This window comes from Haliotis rubra, unplaced genomic scaffold (genome assembly GCF_003918875.1).
Source record: "Haliotis rubra isolate DU_JTF1 unplaced genomic scaffold, ASM391887v1 Scf578, whole genome shotgun sequence".
NCBI lineage: Eukaryota > Metazoa > Mollusca > Gastropoda > Lepetellida > Haliotidae > Haliotis > Haliotis rubra.
This window is the reverse complement of record NW_025767277.1, coordinates 569,289-592,582: the sequence shown is the minus strand read 5'-3', so window position 1 is coordinate 592,582 and position 23,294 is coordinate 569,289. Positions and strand designations below refer to the sequence as shown.

Below are 23,294 nucleotides of genomic sequence, written 5' to 3'. Positions count from 1 at the left end.
AGAGTTACTTCCCTATTATCGTTCTTGTAAACACAATTCCAATACGTATTGGCTTGTGAATGAATGGTTGATCACGAAAACTAAGCATTTTAAATTTTGGTAATTTGTTGGTGTAAAAATAGAAAAATAACTGTCATACAGTTATAAAGTCGTACAACTGTTCATTCCAAATCTAGCTGTGCATAAAACTGTCTACTTGAGTTTCATTGCAATCTAACTGAGTTTCAAAGCAACTCTTGTCACTAATATACAATATTTGTATGTGAAATCGGTATTTTTTACTAAGAATCATGTGGTATATGATATTGGTGTCGTGTGTCCATTCAGGAGCTGTACGGCATTCAATCATAGGCTAGGGAAAGCTAACTATAGTTAACAACATCGAGGAAGTAAGACCTCCTCTTTCATATACTAGGCTTCGTTTGACGTAACGAGGTTGAACGAACGATAACGTAGTATGTTTATCATGGAGGGGAGCGGACTCACGCAGCTTTTAACGACACTTGCATTTCTAACTACTGCTACAGGTAATAACCTTATTTGCCCATTTGATTCACAGTAATACGCTGGGGCAGTGGTGGTTGAGAATCCGAATGTTCATCACCCCATCACACCATATATAGTAACCTGCACCAATATTTGATAGCCAGAGTGGTATACACCGGTATACTCTTCCACATTTTTCTAAAACGACAGTATTGTTTCTTGTTTTACCCATTTTAAGAACGCATTTATATATGTTATACTGTTCATCTTTAACAATAGAGTAAATTATAAATAGAATAAAATGTGATATTGGTGTGAAATATGAAACCTTTGGTTTGTTTCTTCGGTTTGCCATATGTGATACCAAATTGTACTGGTGTCGGATGTTTGAACAACTGCCCCGTAAATTTATGGCTGAAATACTGCTGATGTAACCTTAAGTTATAACCCTCTCACACATTCGAATGCGTAATTCGGTTGTAGTAGTTGTGAATGTCTTACTCATGTATGCCTTAATCTACTAGCATTAGTAAAAGACTGGAATGTATGATATGATGGTGTATTTCAATGATAAACAGGAATTACACTGACTGGGTCATCAACGTCCGCCCTGGTGGGTCAGAGGGTCCAGTTTACCTGCACTGTAACAGGGTTATCAATAAGTCAACTCCTATCCTTCCACAGAAATAGTGGTAGCGTTTGTACAATCGAGCTCAACTCATGTCAACAGTTAAGAGCTACTTCAGGTTACAGCTGTTCTTGTGGACAGAATGGAGTGTACCATATGGATATAACCAGTGTCAGTGCGGCAGATGACGGGACATGGGCATGTTCACAAACCAGCAACAACGTCACACTGACTGTTTACTGTAAGTATAATTACAAATGACTGATATGTGTGGAGAATCGTGTGATTTCTAATCTTATGGCATTTTTTTCAGTGTTAAATTGTATTAGGATTGCATGCTGAATTGCCTTGGTGTAGAGTCCATACTATTGCAAAATCCCTATTCCCTACATGATCAGAACTAGGACGCCTTGACAACATGACCAAAATGGTTACCCCGTCCGCAACCTGACACATTAGTTAGGAAGCTTCGAGTTACCAACACTGTACCACTCTTTATCCTTCAAAGTTGAATTGAAGTTATAAATTATGAAACCATTTCTGGGAAACAAGACTCCCTCCTTGAAGACACTGAAATAAATATTTGGATTTTTCTTCGCAGATTCACAATTTGCTTATCATTGACTAACACCATTACTTAGTGCTAGGTGCAATTCTCGCTGGTCGAAGCAACACCAGCTGGAGGAACGAAGAGTGAGAAAATGATGATCACGACAAAGAATATGCATTAAAATGTTTCAGTGTAACTCCTGTGTTTGTTTAGGATTAGTGTATAAACCACTTTGCTATCGATCAACAAATAAACATCAGTCATCTCGCATCAGTAAGTGAAGATATAATAAACAACTTTTGTCAATATAAAATGAAACACCAGATGTTATGATTTACCATTTACATTGTGTTTTCTGTTCTGCGCGATATTTTATATGCCAAAATGAAGTCTACCTTGTGTATTGCCTCGTAAACTATGCTAATAAGAAATCAGCTAAAGCCCAATGTCATACTACCGATGATTTGGATGAAAATACCTAATTGATACTTCAATGCGTTAAATGTCATCATCTGAAAGCATTAGTTTATCAAATAATTTCTAATATCGTGTTATTTTTGGCACTTCTTTTATTTTAGATAATAATAATATCCATACGCGTAGCATTTTGGAACAGCTGATTGCTGCTGCAAAATGTTTTTTATTTATGCAACGATTTGACTGTCACCGTCGAGGCCTTCCGTTTTCGCTTCAAGAAATGAATAAAAACAAAATACAAAAACTTGTATTTATAACCAATAAGAGTTTTGTGCATACTAATATCAAGTTGGGGCAGTGAAGTAGCCCTAATGGGCTTAATGCTTTAGTGTATATAATCACTTACAAATATAATCCACTGTGTAAGATATCAATAATCAATCAACGTGCTATCAGTTAATCCTGTAATCGACTGCTTGGTAAGTCAACTGATCATTTTTCCCTTTTTGTGGTGGCACATGCATATTACATTGCGTGTAATACATTCATCACACCAGACCAGAGTTCTTTTGTATAATTGACTTTATCAGTTAGTCTGAGGCTTCTGCCACAGATTATATCTGTTACAAACTCCCATGCTGGTGTAGTTGTATGCCATGAAATATGGATGTCAAAAAGGAGCTCGTAATTGTTGTATTGTAATACCCAACTAAATTTAACTTTGAGCACAATAAATTATCCCTGCACGTGGTCCTCAAGCTAGGATACGTGCGAGGTGGGACTCACAAATCTGCTGCAGAGGTGACGCAATCTGACTTTTAAAGGAGAATACGAACGAAAACAAAACTTTTGATATATTCTAAAAGTCACCTCCCGTGATTAAAATTAAACAAAAAGTTTGTAAAATAGCTATAGAAACACAAGAAAGTACTTGTATTTCCGCCTATTAGCCTATTACGGAAACACCTGACAGTTAATGAGCAGAAGGTGTATCACGTGACATGACGTCTTATGTGGCTTCCTCTTTGATGTTACCTCACAACTTAACAGTGTCCATGGATTCTGAAGCAGTAAAAGATGTTCCTGATGTCATTTCTGAAATGGATGTTAGACCGTATCAATACGATCCGATTTTACATCTTGCAAGACAATCTTCCAGTGAAGATGAAGAAGAATCAAACGAAACGGAGGCACCACTTGAGGTCAAAATAAATTTAAAGATATATAACCATATCATTTAACAAGAATACTATTTGTCAGCACAATGTGATACAGTTCCAACCAGCAACCCCACCTCTATAAGTATATGACCAGTCCCTATTTTTTTTTTTTTAAATATGATTGCAGTTCCATTTGTGTCAAATGGGTGACTGTACGGTGTCTGGGATTTAAAAACAAAATAATTATACTTCAGACGGGGAAAAATAGAAATTATCTGCTACAAAAATTACACTGGAATTATTTTGTTGAAAAAAAATAGGATCCTAGTTTTCATTGATAACCTATCAAATCTCCATACAAGATCCCAGCCTGGTCGAGCAGAGATAATATTCGCGACGCAGATAAGTTATTCTCCGAAAACTGGTTAATTATAAAATACTAGTCAGGACAATGTATGTTTCCCCAGTGTTTGGTTATGGAAATAGTTATGGTACTCGGTCAAAGTCTTAGAATGACATCTTGTCAGCCAATGAGAATACAGAATAACTTTCAGGGCACTAACAAATAGTGAGTATGACGCCAACGTGCGTAACTGGACAAAATGGAAAACAATGAAAGCAACAGGTACTTCATGATTTGCCGTTGTATTCGGCAATGTTTCCGGTAGACTGCATCATTTAGGGCTCCAAACCGAACCGAACGTTATAGCGAAACTGTTTCAAGCTCATGTGAAATCTCTGACTGATTTTGGTAATATATATCTCATGGGTACCAGTCGAACTGCCCCAGCTACAAAAAAGGTCAAGTGATTTCCAGCGGAATATGCATAATGGCCGAAGCTCAGATAATAGAAACTGTTTTCGCGATAAAAACATAATAAATCATATTTTTGAAATAAAAATTGGGGTACGTGTTTCTGATGTCTTTATCTGTCACCCAGCAAATTATTGCAATTGTCTAGACATCTCGGCGTGACTTGACAAATGGCGCACGAGGCAATCGACGCCCGTCTATTGCATACGGATCATAAAACTGTGAATTTTCTGACGACTTCAGTTCAGGGCTCGTCCAACTGTTCCAACGGACTGTCTGCTTTATGATCACATTGATGTCCGTCGCCATGTGCAATCACCCCAAGCGAGCATATGAGAGCCGTTTTATTGTCGTGAGTTCTACACCAACAGTCATCACAGGGGATAAATACTCCAGTGTTAAAACCGTCAAAGATTTTTTTAATAATGTAAATAATAATTTAATTACTGAGTTTTTAAAGCAAGTAGAATTGTTGCATAAATCTTGAAATATATTTTGCAAAGAGATTAATGTTTTATTATTGGTATTTGAGATTACCAACAGAGGTTGTTAGTGGCTGTATCCTCCAAGGGGGTTAAAGTACTGTAAAATTGTTGTACCCCTGCGAGGATACGTAAGTCCCAAAGCCTTCTAAGTACAGTTCAACTAACCAGAATGTTTAAACGTAGCATTTGTGTGATTTTAATATATGGTTTAACTTTCCTACAATCGCCAGCGGCTGAAGGGATGGTATAAATTTAGCTAGGATTCATGCAGGTAGCGAAGATACTGTAAGTCCCCATTGTCTCTAGTATGGCGATCTACCTTTGGTTGCTGGCGATCTATAGCCCGTTTGTTTATATTGTGTTGTCCTAATTTGAAATCCAGTTTTAGAGAAATCTACTAGTTTTATTTCTGAGTTTGTGATATTCTAGTTGGTTTTACTGTCCTTCGTTGACAGGCTTTTAGTGATTTACATGTATTTATGGTGACGTTAAAAACTGGTAGTTACGATATTGCTGAAATATTGCAGATGTGACTATAAATTTTAACTCACTCCCCACTCTACACCAACAGATCTGCAGTCAGTACCGGACGTCGATGCAAATGTGCTTACCAATGGATCCTTATATATAATGCAAAAGAGAATTGGATGTTTATCTTCCCAGTGGGTTCTAAAACCATAAATGATGTAGAAAAACTGGAACGGTACTTTGCAAGAAGTATTTAGAACTTCTACATCGGATCTCCAAATGCAATAATGCCACAGACGCCCACTCTATGGAGCATGCAAGCTTGTATTGACAAGGTTAAGCTATTGTATCCTGGGCCATAATGCAGGAACCCATATCTATGTATAAACGTTTGAAGAGTATCTGTGACCCATGGCACTTTGAACACAATGAAGAAGTATGACCTCTTCAAATATATACAAGCTTATGTAAATGATGTTCCCCAAGAAGACAACATGAGACAACTAGTTCTGAAGTCAATATCAATGTCAACATTAGAGACACTGAGGTGGTTTAGCAGTTTACTACTAAGACCAGACTTATTATGGTTTAATGCTATTAACAGAAAACTTGTAAACCATAGGCTATGGTACTTGTGTAACATACTAAGCAAATGATCGATCGATGATGTTGTCAAGCTAGGCATTTTGCAAATAATGTCGGATTTGTGTCTACTCTGGCATCATCAGCTGCTTGACTGTCATTACTTACAGAGAAATACACTGTATGAGAACCTATTCTATAATCTGACACTCCATCAATATTTACTTCTGGAAGATTGTGTGGATGATGAACTAAAGATTTTGATGATACTTGGTGGCATTACAAACATCGTAGAATGCTTGGACCTTACAACATGGACGATCTTCATTAAAATTGTCGCCAGAGAAATCAATTTCTGGGCCTAGATTTTCGAAGCTCTCTTCGCGCTAAGATAGTCGTAAGTTAATGTTAATTGTATGGCACTTACGACTCTCGTAGCGCTAAGAGAACTTAGAAAATCTGGACCCTGGAGCCTACAGTCTATACTGTACCTGTAGTATATACACTCTGTGTTTAAATAATGTCCCGGGGATACTCTGGGGTGGCTGTATCTCGCCCAGCAAATCTAATGATGATCTTTCAATAGCCTCTGAAATGATATAATGTATACAACATTTGTAATAATTGTACTCATTCATTCATCATTTATTCATTCATGTTTTTATCGTGTGTTCTTCACAACGAGAAACTACAAGAATGACCCCTAACAGTTACTACCAGTAATGTGGGTGCCCAGTTTCTAATTCTGTTAAATATATGTACAAGATATACAATGTATATGCTGACAATCTCAAATAGAAACTCAAAATTTGAGTGGTTTAACTTTAATTACTTTAATAACGTTGAATGGACAAATCCGGTTTTGTAAGGGGATGAACTATTGCAATGATATTTTGTTTATGCAACGAAAGCAATGTTTTGTTATTCATGTTGTGTTGCTGTCAAATAGCAAACGACATCAGATATTCAACATGGTATATAACTGATCAACTGGTATTTAACTTGATATTAAATAATCTGTCCTACAATAATAACAACATTTCTTTTTTATCATTTAAATGTTGAAGAAATGTATATTAAAAGAACATTCGCATGTCTGATAATTACCCTGTGTCGTCAGAATAATACCTGTTTATATTACTTTGTCGTTACATACTTAAACAATTTATTTCAAACCAAGCTCAAGGGGCTATGACTTTTTCATTTATTTTGACTTTTCGGATGGATCTATTAACAATGTGTCCTCTATGGCAGGGATAGTGGATGTACGTGCGTCTCCGACTGCTAGATGTTATGATATTTTACAGATGGGCCATTGCACAATGTGACTGTAGACAAAGCCTCCACGTTGGCTGTTACAGAGGATGTGACTGTGTCTGTGACTGCCGGAAGTTCTGTTGTGTTTCAGATGGACCATTCAACAATGTGACTGTAGACAAGGCCTCACCATTGGCAGTTACAGAGAATCTGAATGTGCCTCTGACTGCCAGATGTTCCGCTGTCTGCAACCCTGACTGTAGCTACACCTGGATGAAGGGAACACAGCAAGTGTCTGACAACAGAGATCTCCCTATAGGCAGCTTCAGAAGGGGTCAGGAGGGAGAGTACATATGTACAGCCAGGAACACAGCTACTGGAGCTACAGCTGATAGTCAGACTTTGACAGTGAATGTACAGTGTAAGTATAGATGTGTAGTACAGAGAGGAAGGGAGAGTACAGATGTACAGCCAGGAACACATCTACTGGAGCTACAGCTGATAGTCAGACTCTGACAGTGAATGTACAGTGTAAGTGTTGATGTGTATCGCGTGTAGTACAGAGAGGAAGGGAGAGTACAGATGTACAGCCAGGAACACAGCTACAGCTGATAGTCAGACTCTGACAGTCAATGTAGAGTGTAAGTATAGATGTGTATCACGTGTGGTACAGAGAGGAAGGGAGAGTACAGATGTACAGCCAGGAACACAGCTACTAGAGCTACAGCTGATAGTCAGACTCTGACAGTGAATGTACAGTGTAAGTATATCTGTGTAGTGCAGAGATGGAGGGAGAGTACAGATGTACAGCCAGGAACACAGCTACTGGAGCTACAGCTGATAGTCAGGCTCTGACAGTGAATGTACAGTGTAAGTATAGATGTGTAGTACAGAGAGGGAGTGGGAGTACAGATGTACAGCCAGGAGCACAGCTACTTGAGCTACAGCTGATAGTCAGACTCTGACAGTGAATGTACAGTGTAACTATAGATGTGTAGTACAGAGAGGGAGTGGGAGTACAGATCTACAGTCAGGAACACAGCTACTGGAGCTACAGCTGATAGTCAGACTTTGACAGTGAATGTACAGTGTAAGTATAGATGTGTAGTACAGAGAGGAAGGGAGAGTACAAATGTACAGTCAGGAACACAGCTACTGGAACTACAGCTGATAGGCAGCCTCTGACGGTGAATGACCCTCCCGGTGGCTGTGATAGAGCATGTGACTGTGTCTCTGTGACTGCCATGTACTCCGCTGTCTGCAACCCTGACTGTAACGACACCTGGAGTAAGGAGGGGGCGGGGACTCTATGTACAGCGATTCTAACTCAAGTCAGGGTGTGTGTTTATAACGTAATAACTGTGTCCACATTTGATTTCACTTACATGAGATCAATCAATACTTCCTTGAAAGTACATATATACTGAGAGGCAATAAAAACGCATATCAGGAATAAATGTCAGATATACTTCTCATTTGTCCAAAAATTACATATGACGGTACAGGAAATGCATTATGATGACTTGTTAACACTACTGCAGTGTTTACAGAGGATTACGGATGCGACAATGTCTTTGCGAGCATCTCCAACACAAGTGGTATGAGAACACTCAACTGCCAAATGACCCATCTCAATACCGTGTGTGTCCTCCTTGGGCAGCCATGCAAGCCTGGAAACTACCAGGCATTGATAAGCACAATCTCCGAATCAAAGCATGTGGAACGGCTCTCCAGTGGAACTGCAAAGCTTGTGTCAACTCAGCTCCAATTTGGGGAGGATTCAACTGACGTCTCACGCGGCGCCCAAGTTCATCCCACAAATGTTCGATCGGATTAAAATCAGGTGATCGTGAGAGCCAGTTCAAGACATCCACATTGTTGTGATGCAAAGAGTCCTGTGTTATCCTAGCCGTATGTGGTCTGGCATTGTCGTGTTGGAACAAGAGCCGATGTCGTCCATGTCGTCCCATCAATGGCAGAAGCACTGGTTGCAACACGTTTTCAATGTAACGTCGGGCGTTGAGATCCCCTTGAAGAACAGCCAAGTCAGAGCGGAAGTTGACGTTAATTGCTCCCCATACCATAACTCCACCAAAGCGATCACTCTCAATGACACAAGCCTGAGCAAAACGTTCATAGTTACAGCGACATACACGTAGCCTACCATCAGTGAAGCTGACGTTGAAACGTGATTCATCTGTGAAGATGACATCTCGCCACTGTTTAGCACCAATAGCGGCATACTGTCCGGTCACTGGTTGGCCTTCCTCTCGTTCCTATCGTGGCATTTGCAGTCTCTCGTGCTGATCTGAAGCGATTCCGAAGATGATTAACGACGATGTACCGATCTTGCCTTTGTGACGTCACACGAGGCGCTCCCGGAATTGGATGGTCTTGGACACTTCCTGTCGCCCAATGACGTTGCTGCAGCCTCGAAACGGTCGTCTGGTGGACGTGGAAGTGATTAGCAACATCTCTCTGTGTTTGGACAGCATGCAGCATTCCAATCGCTTGGTTCCTTTGGCCGTTGGTCAACCGTGGCATCGTGAATGTGAATGGTAGCCATTTCTCAACCTGTGCTTTTATGGGAGCTGAGTGTGCACATTGCACGTGCACTATGTTTTTCTGTCCATCCAACTGCATTGTCATCACAAATGCTCTTGGGTGCGTTTGAGATGTCACGTCCCTGTGAGTCCATGGGCATCAGAGCTGTGCATTTCTTAACCATATGTTTTCACCATATTGTAGTTTTGGAAACAGCAACATCTCTAAAACGGACTCAGTGTAGAAAGTCATATATGCGTTTTTAACGCCTCCAAGTATATATTTCCCCCTTTTCCGTTTAGGGCGTTTGACTGAGGTTAATCACTATGTTTCCACATTCTCCAAAAGAGAGAAGGAAGACCAGCTTTTAAGAATGACCCAAACTATACGCCCTAAAACGCCTTGACTGAAATACTGACTATGCCATTTCTCCTGATTTATTCACTGATTGGATTATGATGACATCAAAATGAAGGGCATATATGTGTACAATTGTTTAAGTGTTCATATTCAAAACGCAAAAAGGAATGTCTGGTTCATTACTTAAACTGTATAGACCTGTAATTAGACCAGAGAACCGAAACTATCATTATCATTATGTTTCAGAGGAAACTATGAAACGCAAATGCAGGAGACTAATCAGTCGTGAGCATGCAAAGGAGCCGATTTTATTTGCCTCAGAAAGGAATATAGCTGTGAAAACGTTCTTATAGTTCATTTTCTAGTAAATTGTCATTACAAGTAGATAGATGTGCACAGTTACACATAGACCGTAAGGTTTTCAAACGAGTTCAGAAAATTCGGTTTCATTCTTTAATACCAACATTCAACATTTGTTATTAACATTAGTACAAGAAGCAGTGTCGGCATTTTCTACTCTGTACTTTATTTAACACTTCTGGTGACGAATAAATTGTCACTTGACTGTACTGTACTGTACTTTAATACACCTGTAGTGTCATTTAAGTTAGAATCGCCACATTTTCAATCAACTGAATCATCGACAGCTGACAGTAATAAAAGAATAAATTACTAGATATGAGAGAAACCTTACAAGCTTCACAAGTATATATGTAAGTATATATTCAGAATATAGGAGCTGATTGCGTGTTGAATGCAGGTATACCAAGTTTGCATTTTGGGAACTTACTCCTTTGGTTATCTGCTTTGTCTGGAAGCTCTCCTTTACTGATATAATCGTTTCATAAAATACCACATGAGTTACAATTAATGTCACATATGAATCATATATAGCCCTGCAGAAGCAGTCTAGTGATTATGTAACTGTTTATCTCGACAGGGTACCCATCACCACCTACACACAACTGTCCCTCCTGGATAGTCCCAGGTCAGACAACCAGCTGTACATGTCAGACATCAGACAGAGGTAACCCTGCAGGGACAGTCCACTGGATCAGTCCTGGAGGTCAGACGATCTCCTCATCCGGGTCCTCATCTGTGCAGCTGAACTTGACCTCCATCCCGAGATCTGACAATGGGCTGACCTACATCTGTAGGGCAAACAACTCTCTCCCCAGCTCGAACAGTGATGTAACTTACGTTGCCAGCATTGCTTGTACGTAGTAAACCTGTAGAGTTATCATGTCTGTATATATATATGAAATGTCACATTTTTCTATTGTGCACAATGTCCAGACTATGCATAGTATATTATCGATACTGGAACGATTCAAATTCAGCAATTCACAAAAATGGCTAAGTAAAGTTTAATACTGAAAACACACCATGTCATCATATCGTAACCTCCACACATTTTATTTTTCTTTGACAGCTCTAGTCGTCTTGTTCTAAGGGTCACTCTTTCCGCCTTATGTTTTTGCTAGTCTAAAGTTTTAATCATCCATGTTTCTTGCCGTCGTGTTTTCACACCGCAGTCTAGTCATCTTATTTTATCTCCCTGCTCTCTTCATCTTGTTTCACACTCATCTTGGTATGTGGAAGGTGTGAGTTTTCTCTTTTGAAGGATGGTAGCATCATCTGTTTTGGGGATCTAGGCACTTTCCGCATGGTGGCCTCATGTGGTGGCTAGTTTCTAACCGATGAACAGGTTTGCTCTTTGCCAGGCACACGGAATGAACATACTGCCAGTGCTCTCAACTCAATCGACGATTAATCAGCAGTGGTGATAAGATATATCTGTGTTTGATTCATTTACAAAAGGATGGTGGTGGTTAGGTCAACGGCTACTTGGTATAAATGGTGGGTCGTCGTCATTCACAACTGTAAATGAAGAGCTTTGTTATAAGGTTTAACGCCTGTCATTAACAGAAACAAAACTGTTAAACCAGTTTGCAGAAAATCACAAATAACAAACCCACAATCACCGATATATCGAGTTAATTGTGGTATCTTAAATCGGTGTAAAAGGGAACTGACCTGCAACAGTGACCATTGGTCTTGGAATTGTGGAGTAACATATTATATCAGATTGCTGGTGTCAATTTACTGACACGGCAAGACGCGATATCTGTACCGCAGATGGATTAGGAATCATGACAATTTCACTTTTTCAGACCTGGATAAGCCGAATATTATACTTGACAAGAACGACGTCAATGAAAATGATACAGTGAACATTGTCTGTACCGTTGAGAGTAACCCTCCCGCAAAGATAACAATAGACGTCAACGGCAGACAAGAAACACAAACAGCTAGTAATAACCTCAAGCGCTCAACAGTCAAGGTCTGGTGTAGTCACAACGGTACCGTCACATGCAAAGCTGAGAACAATCGGACTAAGAACGTATCCAGTAGCACAGCACAACTGAATGTAAAATGTATGTATAATGCATGAATGGGTTTTTTTAATGCATGAAACAGCTGATATTTTTATTTTTTGTTCTAAAGTAGTTTGCAGGATCTTCATGGGAATGAGACAATATGGCATTATTTATATACTTATGATATTTGTATTATTGGAGAAGTTTCTCATAAAACACACCACCTAATCATCAGAGTTAGCTGTCCGCATGTTGTCTCTAACAGCAAATTATGGTATGGAAGTCTTCTTGAAAGACAACTTTCACAAACGATGCAACAAAACAGATAATGCAACTAGAAAGGGATTATATGTTGTATACCTCGATCTCTTTCAGGTCCCCCACGTGAGGACTTGAGCATGCCTCGAACCAGTGTGGTTCCCGGGAAACCAATGACATTTGTTTCACTGACAGCATATGTCATAGCCAATCCACTACCTCAGTTTACTTGGTATAAACATTCGACTGTACGAATACTTGTGCCCAACGGAACCGATAGTCTGATCGTTTCTAGTGGCCTCAGTTCCACTTTGAGGGTTCACATAAAAAGTGAAGAGGACTTTACAACCTACAGCGTCGTTGTTGAGAACAACATTGGCAACACTGACGTTGTCTTCAGCTTGACAAAAGATGGTGAGTTGGACACAATGAAGGGACGAGGTTGGGGAAGAGACAGTTTAAGGAGGGGAAGGGATTGATAGAGGGGACATGTGTTGTTTACAGGGAATGCTGATACTTACGACTGGATCTAAATATTAACACATTAATCTTTGCCAAACATGTATGTTTAAGTCATCTTAAACGGCTTAGTTTATCGTTTCGTCTAATTTTTTTCGCCTCCTTCCTTCACTGTTATTGATTGACAAGCGACACTGAATGCACGTTTCATAGAACGTGGTCCAATCAAATGAATCATGGCGCGAACCTGGAATAGGTGCAAAGGTCAATGAGTGCCTTTACAGGTGCAGAAAATAATGGGTTTGGATAATTTCTGCAACACATACATGAATGTTGAAGAGATGGACACTTCAGTTTGCTCAAAGATCCTTTGTTCTTCCAGTTGTTTCAGTGTCACCACTAGAGGCGCCATGCAATATCGTCCCCGTAGCCGCCGGAATGGGAGCTGTCATTGTGGTGCTGATTGTGGTTGTTGTCGTCAATCTATACAGACGAAGGCTCTGTCAAGGAACAGGTAGCTATATTAGCATCACTTTATTAACTTGACGTTTCCAGTTTATCGAATTTCGCATTAAACCGACACACATTCGTAAGATTGAAAACTATGACCATTGTATGAATTTACATCAGGCAGACTTTTAGTCTAACCGTTTAAATTAGTATTGTTCAGATATGCAAGATGTACGCTTACATAAAAAAAACATACTCTTAGACTAAAAGGGTGATCCGTTTCGAAGTCTTTGCCCTTGGAACTGTAATGTAGTTTTCCAGCGGGAGCTAGGGTTAACTTTTCTCTAAGAATTTCGTAACAACTTAATTGTTCTAGGTTTGCCTGAGAGGAATATTGATGATGGTGATGGTAAAACAACAATGGGCCTTCAACGCAGTGCAGTAAGAGAAGAGGTTTGTTTTGCTAGGAATATCAATAATAATCCTGTGAAGCATAATATATTCGTTGCTTTGTTCCACCAGTAGCATTGTAACATGTGATTGGTAGCATAGCTTTTAACTATTTGTGATCAATCATCTTGCTTTTGTTTGAAAGATGACACATGATATTCTTTGTTTATGTCCAAATGTTTCCATTAATCCTTACTCAATGTGCCAATCTGTCTTATAGATTAGTGAACATAGACGAGCTGAGGATGGCCCCTTGACCGCTGAGACAGACACGTATTCCAGTCCGTAATTCTTTAAATAATTGTTCTTTTTTTGTCTGACGTAAATATGCTTCACTGCCTGCAAAGTACGATTATTCATTCAAATCGATTTGAAGCAGGCACATTCACAGTGATATCATTTACAGTGCTGCAAAACAGTTTTCCTGCATCAAATAATTCAATGTATAATATGTTAAAAAAACAAATAAGTATGGGACATATGATATTGTATGACACATTTGTGAATTTTATTACATTTCTCGACATAGATGCTTATTCTGGAGTTTATGAAATGGAGACTGACAAACAGACATATACAGAACTAAAGGAATTGGAAACTACCAATGGTTCATCCACACAGGGTAGGTAGGAGACGCACACACAAACTTGCCATCAATGTGTATCCACAATTTCTACTGAACGTAGGATTCTTAATGTGTCATAAATACCAGCATGGTTGTCATTGTGTTTCATTTCCCTTTCTGACAGTTGTTAGAAGCATGCACATTTCCAGATGTAAGCTGGTCTAAATATAACCATGGGAATACGGAGTAGAGGAGGGCGGGTTCATATTCCCAATGGGATGGGTACCTTATTTCGTATGTTATGATGACTAATATCAACAATGTATAGTGCCCAGATTATTTACTGACGTTATCTTTGTAGGAAATGCTACCTATGAAGGTCTCCAAGCGCGAGCACCACAAGTATATGAGGACATGAGGAAATAGAACAGAAACAAACTGAGGTCAACACTCGTAATATGTGTCTACATTGTGCAATTACATCCTCGTTTATCGTTTCGCTGTACATGTTTTTCTTGGGCACAATTGTCTTTCAATTCATATCCTTGTTTCGGGTAATCAATATTGACATGAAACCTCAGTGATTGAGTGAGGTTAGTTTTACACCGCTTTTAACAATATTCCAGCAATATCACGGCAGGAGACACCAGAAATGTGCATCACACATTGTACCCATGTGGGGAATCGAACCCGGGTCTTCGGCGTGACGAGCGAACGCTTTAACCACGGAGCTATCCCACCGCCCCTGAAAACTCAGTGCGAGTGTTTCACTGACTGCACATGGGCATAGATGTTTTAATTGAACTGCATCTGTCTGTTTTAAGTGTCTGTCAGCATGGTCAATGACGACATCTTACGGAATACACCGTTATGTCCTTCACGAATAACAACCCTAAAACTTGGAATCAAATGGATGTTATTTCCTTCAGTATTTTTCAAACGTTTTCGTTCAGGACAATTCTTTTCTTGTAGCATCTTTCCGGGGAAAGAAATGACACAGCTATGCAGACCGAATAATGATTTCTTAAACAAGAAACAGACTGAAGAAAATTGAGAAGAAAGAAACGGAAGCAATATATTATTTTATATCTGGTCAACAAACAATTTTTATACTCAGCTATCACTTTTCGCCAAGCAGTACAGCTTCAAGGTGTTTGCCTACATTTCACGTCTACATGTCTAATTTCACAAGAACGTTCACACACAAGTTATTTGTAAACTAGTGTAGCTAAGTAAAATAGCTACAGTACAATGTATATGTTTCCATGTGTATTATTAATTGATTGTTCGTTTGTTTTATCATGCTTTATCGCTTTATGAATAAATGAATCTTCACACAAACCATGATCTACATAGTGTTATGCCCTGAGTACCAGCTAAGGAAATGTGAACACGAAGCCTATTGTGAAACTACATCCACACAAAACTGAAAATTCAACGCTAGTTATCCGACACTTAACAGGAGTGAAACCGTGAGACACTGAGTGTAGGATTAAAGATATAGATATTTAGAATTAGAATTTTCATGTGTTCATAGTATCTGCTTCTGCCAGTGTATGTTGTCTGTCCACATGTCAGTAAATATCCTAAAATGTAAATATATACATCATGTGCACTGACAACACATACAATCACGACAACTATGGAACTAGTTTTGTTTATCTGAAGTAAGGAAATTATAAATATAAATTTATATAAATGAAGCTGGTATATTTCACGACAACACCTACGTATAGTTTTTGTTTGACCTTTTTAAGAAGTGATGAATGACGGATTCAAATTATATTTGCTTGATAACGGTAACTATTACAGACGTCACTGTTTTACACAAGCTGTTTTCCTTGAATTAGTTGTGTCAACTATATCGCCCACATGTTCTATATTTTCTCTAATTCTTTACTTCCTTGTGTGGTCTTTATGATCTCTAAAGTCAGGAGACAGGGGGAGAGTATATTGAATGTTCGATCAAACACTTAGCTTTGTTTGACCTTGTTTTTGAATGTTATCAACTTGAATGTTACAGGAAAATGTAGAATAGTACTTTGCTTGTCACTGTTGTGATAAGATTCATGCACTTATAACATAAACAACCAATATCAGCACAGTGTGTTTTGTATGTGTTCGTGCAGGTGAACCCCTCTACCAGGAACACTTCCGATTCTGTTTGTATTATATGAACGGGGGAAATATATTTTTGGAATATATTGTCCCTCACAAATGTTTGCGTACCTTTTAACGTATTTGTACAGACGTGGTCCCCCAGGAAAATAGTGAGTGAGGTTAGTGTTACGCCGCTTTTAGCAATATTCCAGCAATATTACGGCGGGGGACACCAGGAATGGACTTCACACATTGTACCCATGTAGGGAATCGAACCTGGGCCTGACGAGCGAACGTTTTAACCACTAGGCTACCACACCGCCCCCTTCCTGAAAAGAAGTGTAAAACGTACCAAATTTGTATTGATTTCAACCATCGTCTTGTCTTGTTAATTACAGAGAAATGGATTGTCTACAAATGCTTAGTCAACTTCAAGAAAAATGATTGTCCAAGACATTAAGCTTAACTCTCACTGTGTAGTCAACAAAACCCTATTTTTGGAAAGTTTTCTTTACTTGTAAGCAGCAGAATCTCTGACCTTCTACACATTAGTGGTAATGCAAAAGTAACAACTGGATGTTAGGTTCATCGATCACTTGATTGTGTATTTTGTTTACAGCCCATCGTAATTATTAGCTACAATAAAATACCATTTGCCTCATGTTAACGTTGAATGAGAAAAATATCTCTTACAGTGAAATTTCAGTTCTCTTTTATGATGATTTGGTACCTTTTGTTACAACAAGGTTTTAAGAATAGCGTTCCCAGGCCCCTCTGTAATATACTTGGCATCATCCTGCAACATTTACAATCATGTCGTCATGACGAAGGCGTTGGGTTCCACGTGTCTCGGTAAAAGTAAAAAAGCCGTCTTTAACTCGTTATTTTCCAGGTGTCCTAAATGACATTGGAGTGATAAATCTCAAAAGGTCTTAGGAAGTGGAGCCGAGGCATGTGATGTGTGGCTGCCAAATATATATGTTCACTGTTTCAATGAAGCTACTTCTTTCATGTCAAACTATTTCTCGGCGGGTTTCTACACGGAGCTCACTGTCAGTTTGCTATATTTTTAACAGGAGGTTGCCATGTTTTACAGTTGAATTGTGTGCTCCGGTGACATTCACGATATGACTCTCAATGTGGCTATTGCGAACATTACTACCCTGCAACAATGGGCCGCTCCAACCACTAAAGCATGTGTATTATATGAATATTGTAAACACATTCACTCTATCCTAGTCATTCAAAACGATCTGCACAATCCTCACACTGTGAAATATGTCCAAATCTAGATGGGCAACAACAAAATCTGGCATTTACAAATACACACAATCGCGAAATCCGCGGCTGGTATATGAGATAAGGGAAATGTAGGTCATAGTGAAAGAACATTCTGTACTGTGTGTGTGTATGTATTCTACTGTTCCTTTAGTAAGTACTAAATTGTATATCAACATTGCACATCTGTGCCGAGTTGAGTTTGGCAGTCATGTCGGTGTCAGCAAGAAGTGGAGGTAAGATTAAAACTAATCGTACTTAATTCCAGTGGTACCATATCAGCATTTCATCCAATCACGTGGTTTGTCCCAACCATACAGTCATCAATAAACATTGCTATTTGCTGCTGATATAGCCTTGCTCCAAGGCTCTACTGAAAGCTAAGCCCATGTATGTACATTGATACTACCCTTTAAACAAGTCTAGATAAGCTAACTGTAATGACGCCAGTGTGTTAAAGGGATATATATTAGAAATTACCATTCAACGATCAATTATAACCTTAGAGACTTGTGCAAGTCTACTGCAGATACATAAACTCAATAAATCACAAATGTTGACGTTAAGGGTAAACACTACATTCAACTGTGGATGCTATCAACTAGACCTGATGACTTCAGTTTTAACCATTCATTCAAACACCAGTCAAGTCCAGGCTGAAACAATATCAACTATGACTTGTTGAACTGTTTAGAAGGAATGTTCACATTAGTTCAGCCATTTTTGTTTATGACTGCGGGACGGCGGACTCTGAACAGCTGAACCATTTTATACACACCTTCCACCCACTGAGAGGAGTTTAGGCACCTCCCCGTGAGTACTTATCAACCACCACCCTACATTTAGAAACAATGTTGAACGTTATCTTGCTCTGAATACTCATGGTATATATCTCTGGGTAATATATTGTCATTGATTTAGGAATATGGGTAAAGTGTATATTTACATTGTACGTACATGAAGATATAATAACAAGCTAGTTGGGGTACCTTGTTCATTCGCAAAACGCAGATTCCGAGAGTTGACAGAAAACGACTTTCGGTAGACCAGTCAATTTGGTTCAAGGTCTCAGATTATATTTCCCGAAAACATACAGTGTGTATGTCATATCCCTGAAATATTACTCCGAAAGCTGAGTAAAACACTGTATACCCAAGCAATCATCAAGTAATTAGTGGTTGTGGTGACCGTGATGAATCATTTGTCCTAGGTAATTCAATCGGTTATACATGTATTATGATTCGGCGAGTAAAGCTAAATAACTTTACATTTTACGATATATAACTTTTCAGTTGTGCCACTGTTTTAAAATATAAACAACACCATTACAAATGTATAATTATGTTTTGTGAAATATTTTACAGAATACTCTCTGAACATGGCGGGATATTCGTATATTCTCTTGTTGATGATACCTTCAACTTCAGGTATGTTTTAACCAGTGAAGATACCTGAATTTGCGTACATTGATTATGATGACGTATGTCACAGGATTGTTTGTCCAGATTTTTTACTGACCGCCGCCATATAGCTGGAATATTGCTGAGTGCGGCGTTAAACAAAATATAAACAAATCAAGTATGTTTTCATTCTACAATCGCGCATCAAGCAGTAGATCTGTGAATGTTATATGACGCACCAACAGAGAATTAATACATTGAAAAGGACACAGACGATGGAAAGTGAACAAAAATCAATTATTAATGGTGTAGAAACTTGTCCTTTCTCGAAAGAGCTCGTTGGAATATTATGACTCTCAGATGTATTATGTTCACTTTTGATTACATTTCTGGGACTTGATTAAGTACTGAGTCTGTACTTTACTAATGAAATATTACATTTGTTACATCTGCCTGCTTTCTGAGGCATTGTGTGTTTGTAGTTCATGTGTATTTTGTTTAAGGAATTACACTTACTGGGTCATCATCGGCAGCCACGCTGGATCAGAGTTTCCAGTTTACCTGCACTGTAACAGGGCCATCAACAAAACTCCTCATCTTCCAGAGGGATAATAGAGACGTTTGTTCAGACTCAACCCATGTCAACAGTTCAGAGCTACTCCAGGTTACAGCTGTTCTTGTGGACAGAGTGGAGTGTACCATATGGATATAACCAGTGTCAGTCTGACAGATGGCGGGACATGGACATGTACACGTTCACAAACCAGCAACAACGTCACACTACCTGTATACTGTAAGTACGCATCACCAAACTTCATGAATCTGATCTGCCAATAACATTACTGCTTGTAATATACACTCAAAGTTTCTGCTTTGTTTAGTTAATGATGTTACCCTCATGTGAAAAACTGCACTTTGATTATGCCAGCACAATTTGTCAGGCAATAATTTCGTATGATCATGATGTAATCTTTCTTTCATGTTGACTATCACAGCTCTGAATACACATATACAATGTGTTCATATGTAACACATGCTATTTTGGGATTACACTTTCTCAATGAAGTACAGATTCTTGTACTTTTGTTGGCTTGAGTTCAATCTGTTATTCGAACCCACACCCTCAGAGTCAGGCACCTAGTCGCCAGCACACAAAGTCAGACGCCTAAGCCATTCAGCCACCCCGGCTTCCAAAAAGTTGGAAGTCGGACAACTGGTAGTCGAGACAGCGGACTTTGTGTACCTCTCTGATGAGTGTAAATTGACACGGCTCCAACGGTCGAAAGCTATACTATTTGGGATTACACTTTCTTAGTAAAGTATAGATTCTAGTACTTCTTTGTTGTTGGGTTGAGTGTCATCCTGGATTCGAACACACGCCATCAGTCTTTGTGTTCTCAGTAGTTGAGTGGGTTAGGCGGCTGACTTTGTGTGCTGGCGATTAGTTGCCTTACTAACGGTGTGAGTTCGAATACGGGATGGAACTGGTGGTCGATATAGATTAGTTCCTGTGGCACTGCACAGCTTGTAGAATGTTACATTATCAACGGTTCTGGCGACGACGGGAGGCCGAAGTGAGCCAGCGGCATAACTAACACATGTGGCAATTGTGTATTATACGATACTACACACAAGGTGTGTGTGCTTTTACAGGATCGTTATGCTCTATTCTGTATGTTGGGATATGCATAAAGAGATTCAACAAAATTAGGTTGGATGTGTAAAGTGTATGAACGTATCAATACCAAGGAAAACCATGGAACATCTAAATAGACAGCGTCCATATTATTAAAACAATGAATAGATGCAAGAGATGATGGCTGGAAATATTGAGGGTTCTGAGTTAATCAAAGATGCTGAATTACAATCAGTGCGAATCCCCTTTGTAACTGGAATGAAAACACATTTTTTAAGGTCCAGATATACCCCTCTGTATTCGCTTATTGTTATATAATTGGAAGTGCGTTTAACCATTTGTGCTTCCGTATCCCACTATTCCATGGTGGCCTCTCCGGTGGATGTGATAGAGGATGTGACTGTGTCTCTGTGACTCTGACTGCCAGATGCTCTGTTGTGTTTCAGATGGACCATTCAACAATGTGACTTAGCCTCTACTGCCAGACCTCCCCAATGGCTGTGATAGAGGATGTGACCTGTGTCCCTGACTGCCAGATGTTCTGCTGTCTGTAACCCTGACTGTATCTACACCTGGAGTAAGGGGACACAGCAAGTGTCTGACAACAGAGATCTTCCTGTAGGCAGCTTCAGAAGGGGCCAGGAGGGAGAGTACAGATGTACAGCCAGGAATACAGCTACTGGAGCTACAGCTGTTAGTCAGACTCTGACAGTGAATGTACAGTGTAAGTATAGATGTGTAGTACACAGAGGGAGGGAGAGTACAGATGTACAGCCAGTAACACAGCTACTGGAGCTGCAGCTGATATTCAGACTCTGACAGGGAATGTACAGTGTAAGTATAGATGTGTATCACGTGTAGTACAGAGAGGGAGAGAGAGTACAGTTGTACAGTCAGTAACACAGCTACTGGAGCTGCAGCTGATAGTCAGACTCTGACAGTGAATGTACAGTGTAAGTATAGATGTGTAGTACAGAGAGGAAGGGAGAGTACAGATGTACAGCCAGGAACACAGCTACTGGAGCTACAGCTGTTAGTCAGACTCTGACAGTGAATGTACAGTGTGAGTATAGATGTGTATCACGTGTAGTACAGAGAGGGAGAGAGAGTACAGTTGTACAGTCAGTAACACAGCTACTGGAGCTGCAGCTGATAGTCAGACTCTGACAGTGAATGTACAGTGTAAGTATAGATGTGTAGTACAGAGAGGAAGGGAGAGTACAGATGTACAGCCAGTAACACAGCTACTAGAGCTACAGCTGATAGTCAGACTCTGACAGTGAATGTACAGTACAAGTATAGATGTGTAGTACAGAGAGGGAGGGAGAGTACAGATGTACAGCCAGGAACACAGCTAGTGGAGCTACAGCTGATAGTCAGACTCTGACAGTGAATGTACAGTGTAAGTAAACATGTGAAGTATAGAGAGGGAGGGAAAGTACAGATGTACAGTCAGGAACACAGCTACTGGAGTTACAGGTGATAGTCAGACTCTGACAGTGAATGTACAGTGTAAGTATAGATGTGTAGTACAGAGAGTGGGGGAGAGTACAGATGTACAGTTAGGAACACAGCTACTGGAGCTACAGCTGATAGTCAGACTCTGACAGTGAATGTAGAGCGTAAGTATAGATATGTAGTACAGAGATGGAGGGAGATTACAGATGTACAGTCAGGAACACAGGTACTTGAGCTACAGCTGATAGTCAGACTCTGACTGTGAATGTACAGTGTAAGTATAGATATGTAGTACAGAGAGGAAGGGTGTGTTCAGATGTACAGACAAGAACACACATACTAGAGCTACAGCTGATAGTCAGACTCTGACAGTGAATGTACAGTGTAAGTATAGATGTGTAGTACATAGAGGGAGGGAGAGTACATATGTACAGTCTGGAACAGTCAGGAACACAGCTACTGGAGCTACAGCTGATAGACTCTGGCAGTGACTGTACAGTGTAAGTATAGATGTGTAGTACAGAGAGGGAGGGAGAGTACAGATGTACAGCCAGTAACACAGCTACTGGAGCTACAGCTGATAGTCAGACTCTGACAGTGAATGTACAGTGTTTGGTAGATATGTAGTACAGAGAGGAAGGGAATGATAAATAGATAGATATTCTTTATTTCCTCCAACTGATTGAAGATTACAATGTGTGGTAATAATATATTTTACGTGAAATGATTATGATAGATTATTGATAGAGCAAGTATCGCCATTTCCTTATAAAATCGCTTACATTAATTATTACTTTTGCCAATGTATCTCTTTCTAGTTCCATTATGCACGCTATTGGACATTCACCAAGTAAAAATGCAAGAATAACATTATCATCTTGATCCCAGATCTTAACAAAAGTTTCTACATCCAGAATATCACATATGGAGTTAAAAAGTTCATTTCTGTCATTCATATTTATCGTACATGACATAAACACGTGCTTTACAATATCACTGGCGACAGTTTTACATGAACATTCTCTTGAAACAATTTCAGCTGATCCATAGAATACTAGTCTTGCAATATCAGTTTACTGGTCGTTCTTCTCTGCCACTAGCATCCAGA

The 23,294-nt window shown here is 39.4% G+C and overlaps 1 protein-coding gene across 1 annotated transcript; it reads left to right on the top strand.

Annotated features, from left to right (window-relative positions):
* The first annotated feature begins 63 nt into the window (after positions 1–63).
* LOC124254602 (hemicentin-2-like) lies at positions 64–15,770 on the top strand. Its single transcript, XM_046688435.1, has 12 exons — positions 64–527; positions 1,065–1,355; positions 6,999–7,268; positions 10,692–10,967; positions 11,926–12,189; positions 12,508–12,804; positions 13,232–13,363; positions 13,676–13,752; positions 13,970–14,030; positions 14,279–14,371; positions 14,676–14,757; positions 15,287–15,770. The coding sequence occupies exons 1-11, from the start codon at positions 458–460 to the stop codon at positions 14,738–14,740; spliced, it is 1,896 nt and encodes a 631-aa protein (XP_046544391.1). The 5' UTR covers positions 64–457; the 3' UTR covers positions 14,741–14,757; positions 15,287–15,770.
* Positions 15,771–23,294: the final 7,524 nt, after the last annotated feature.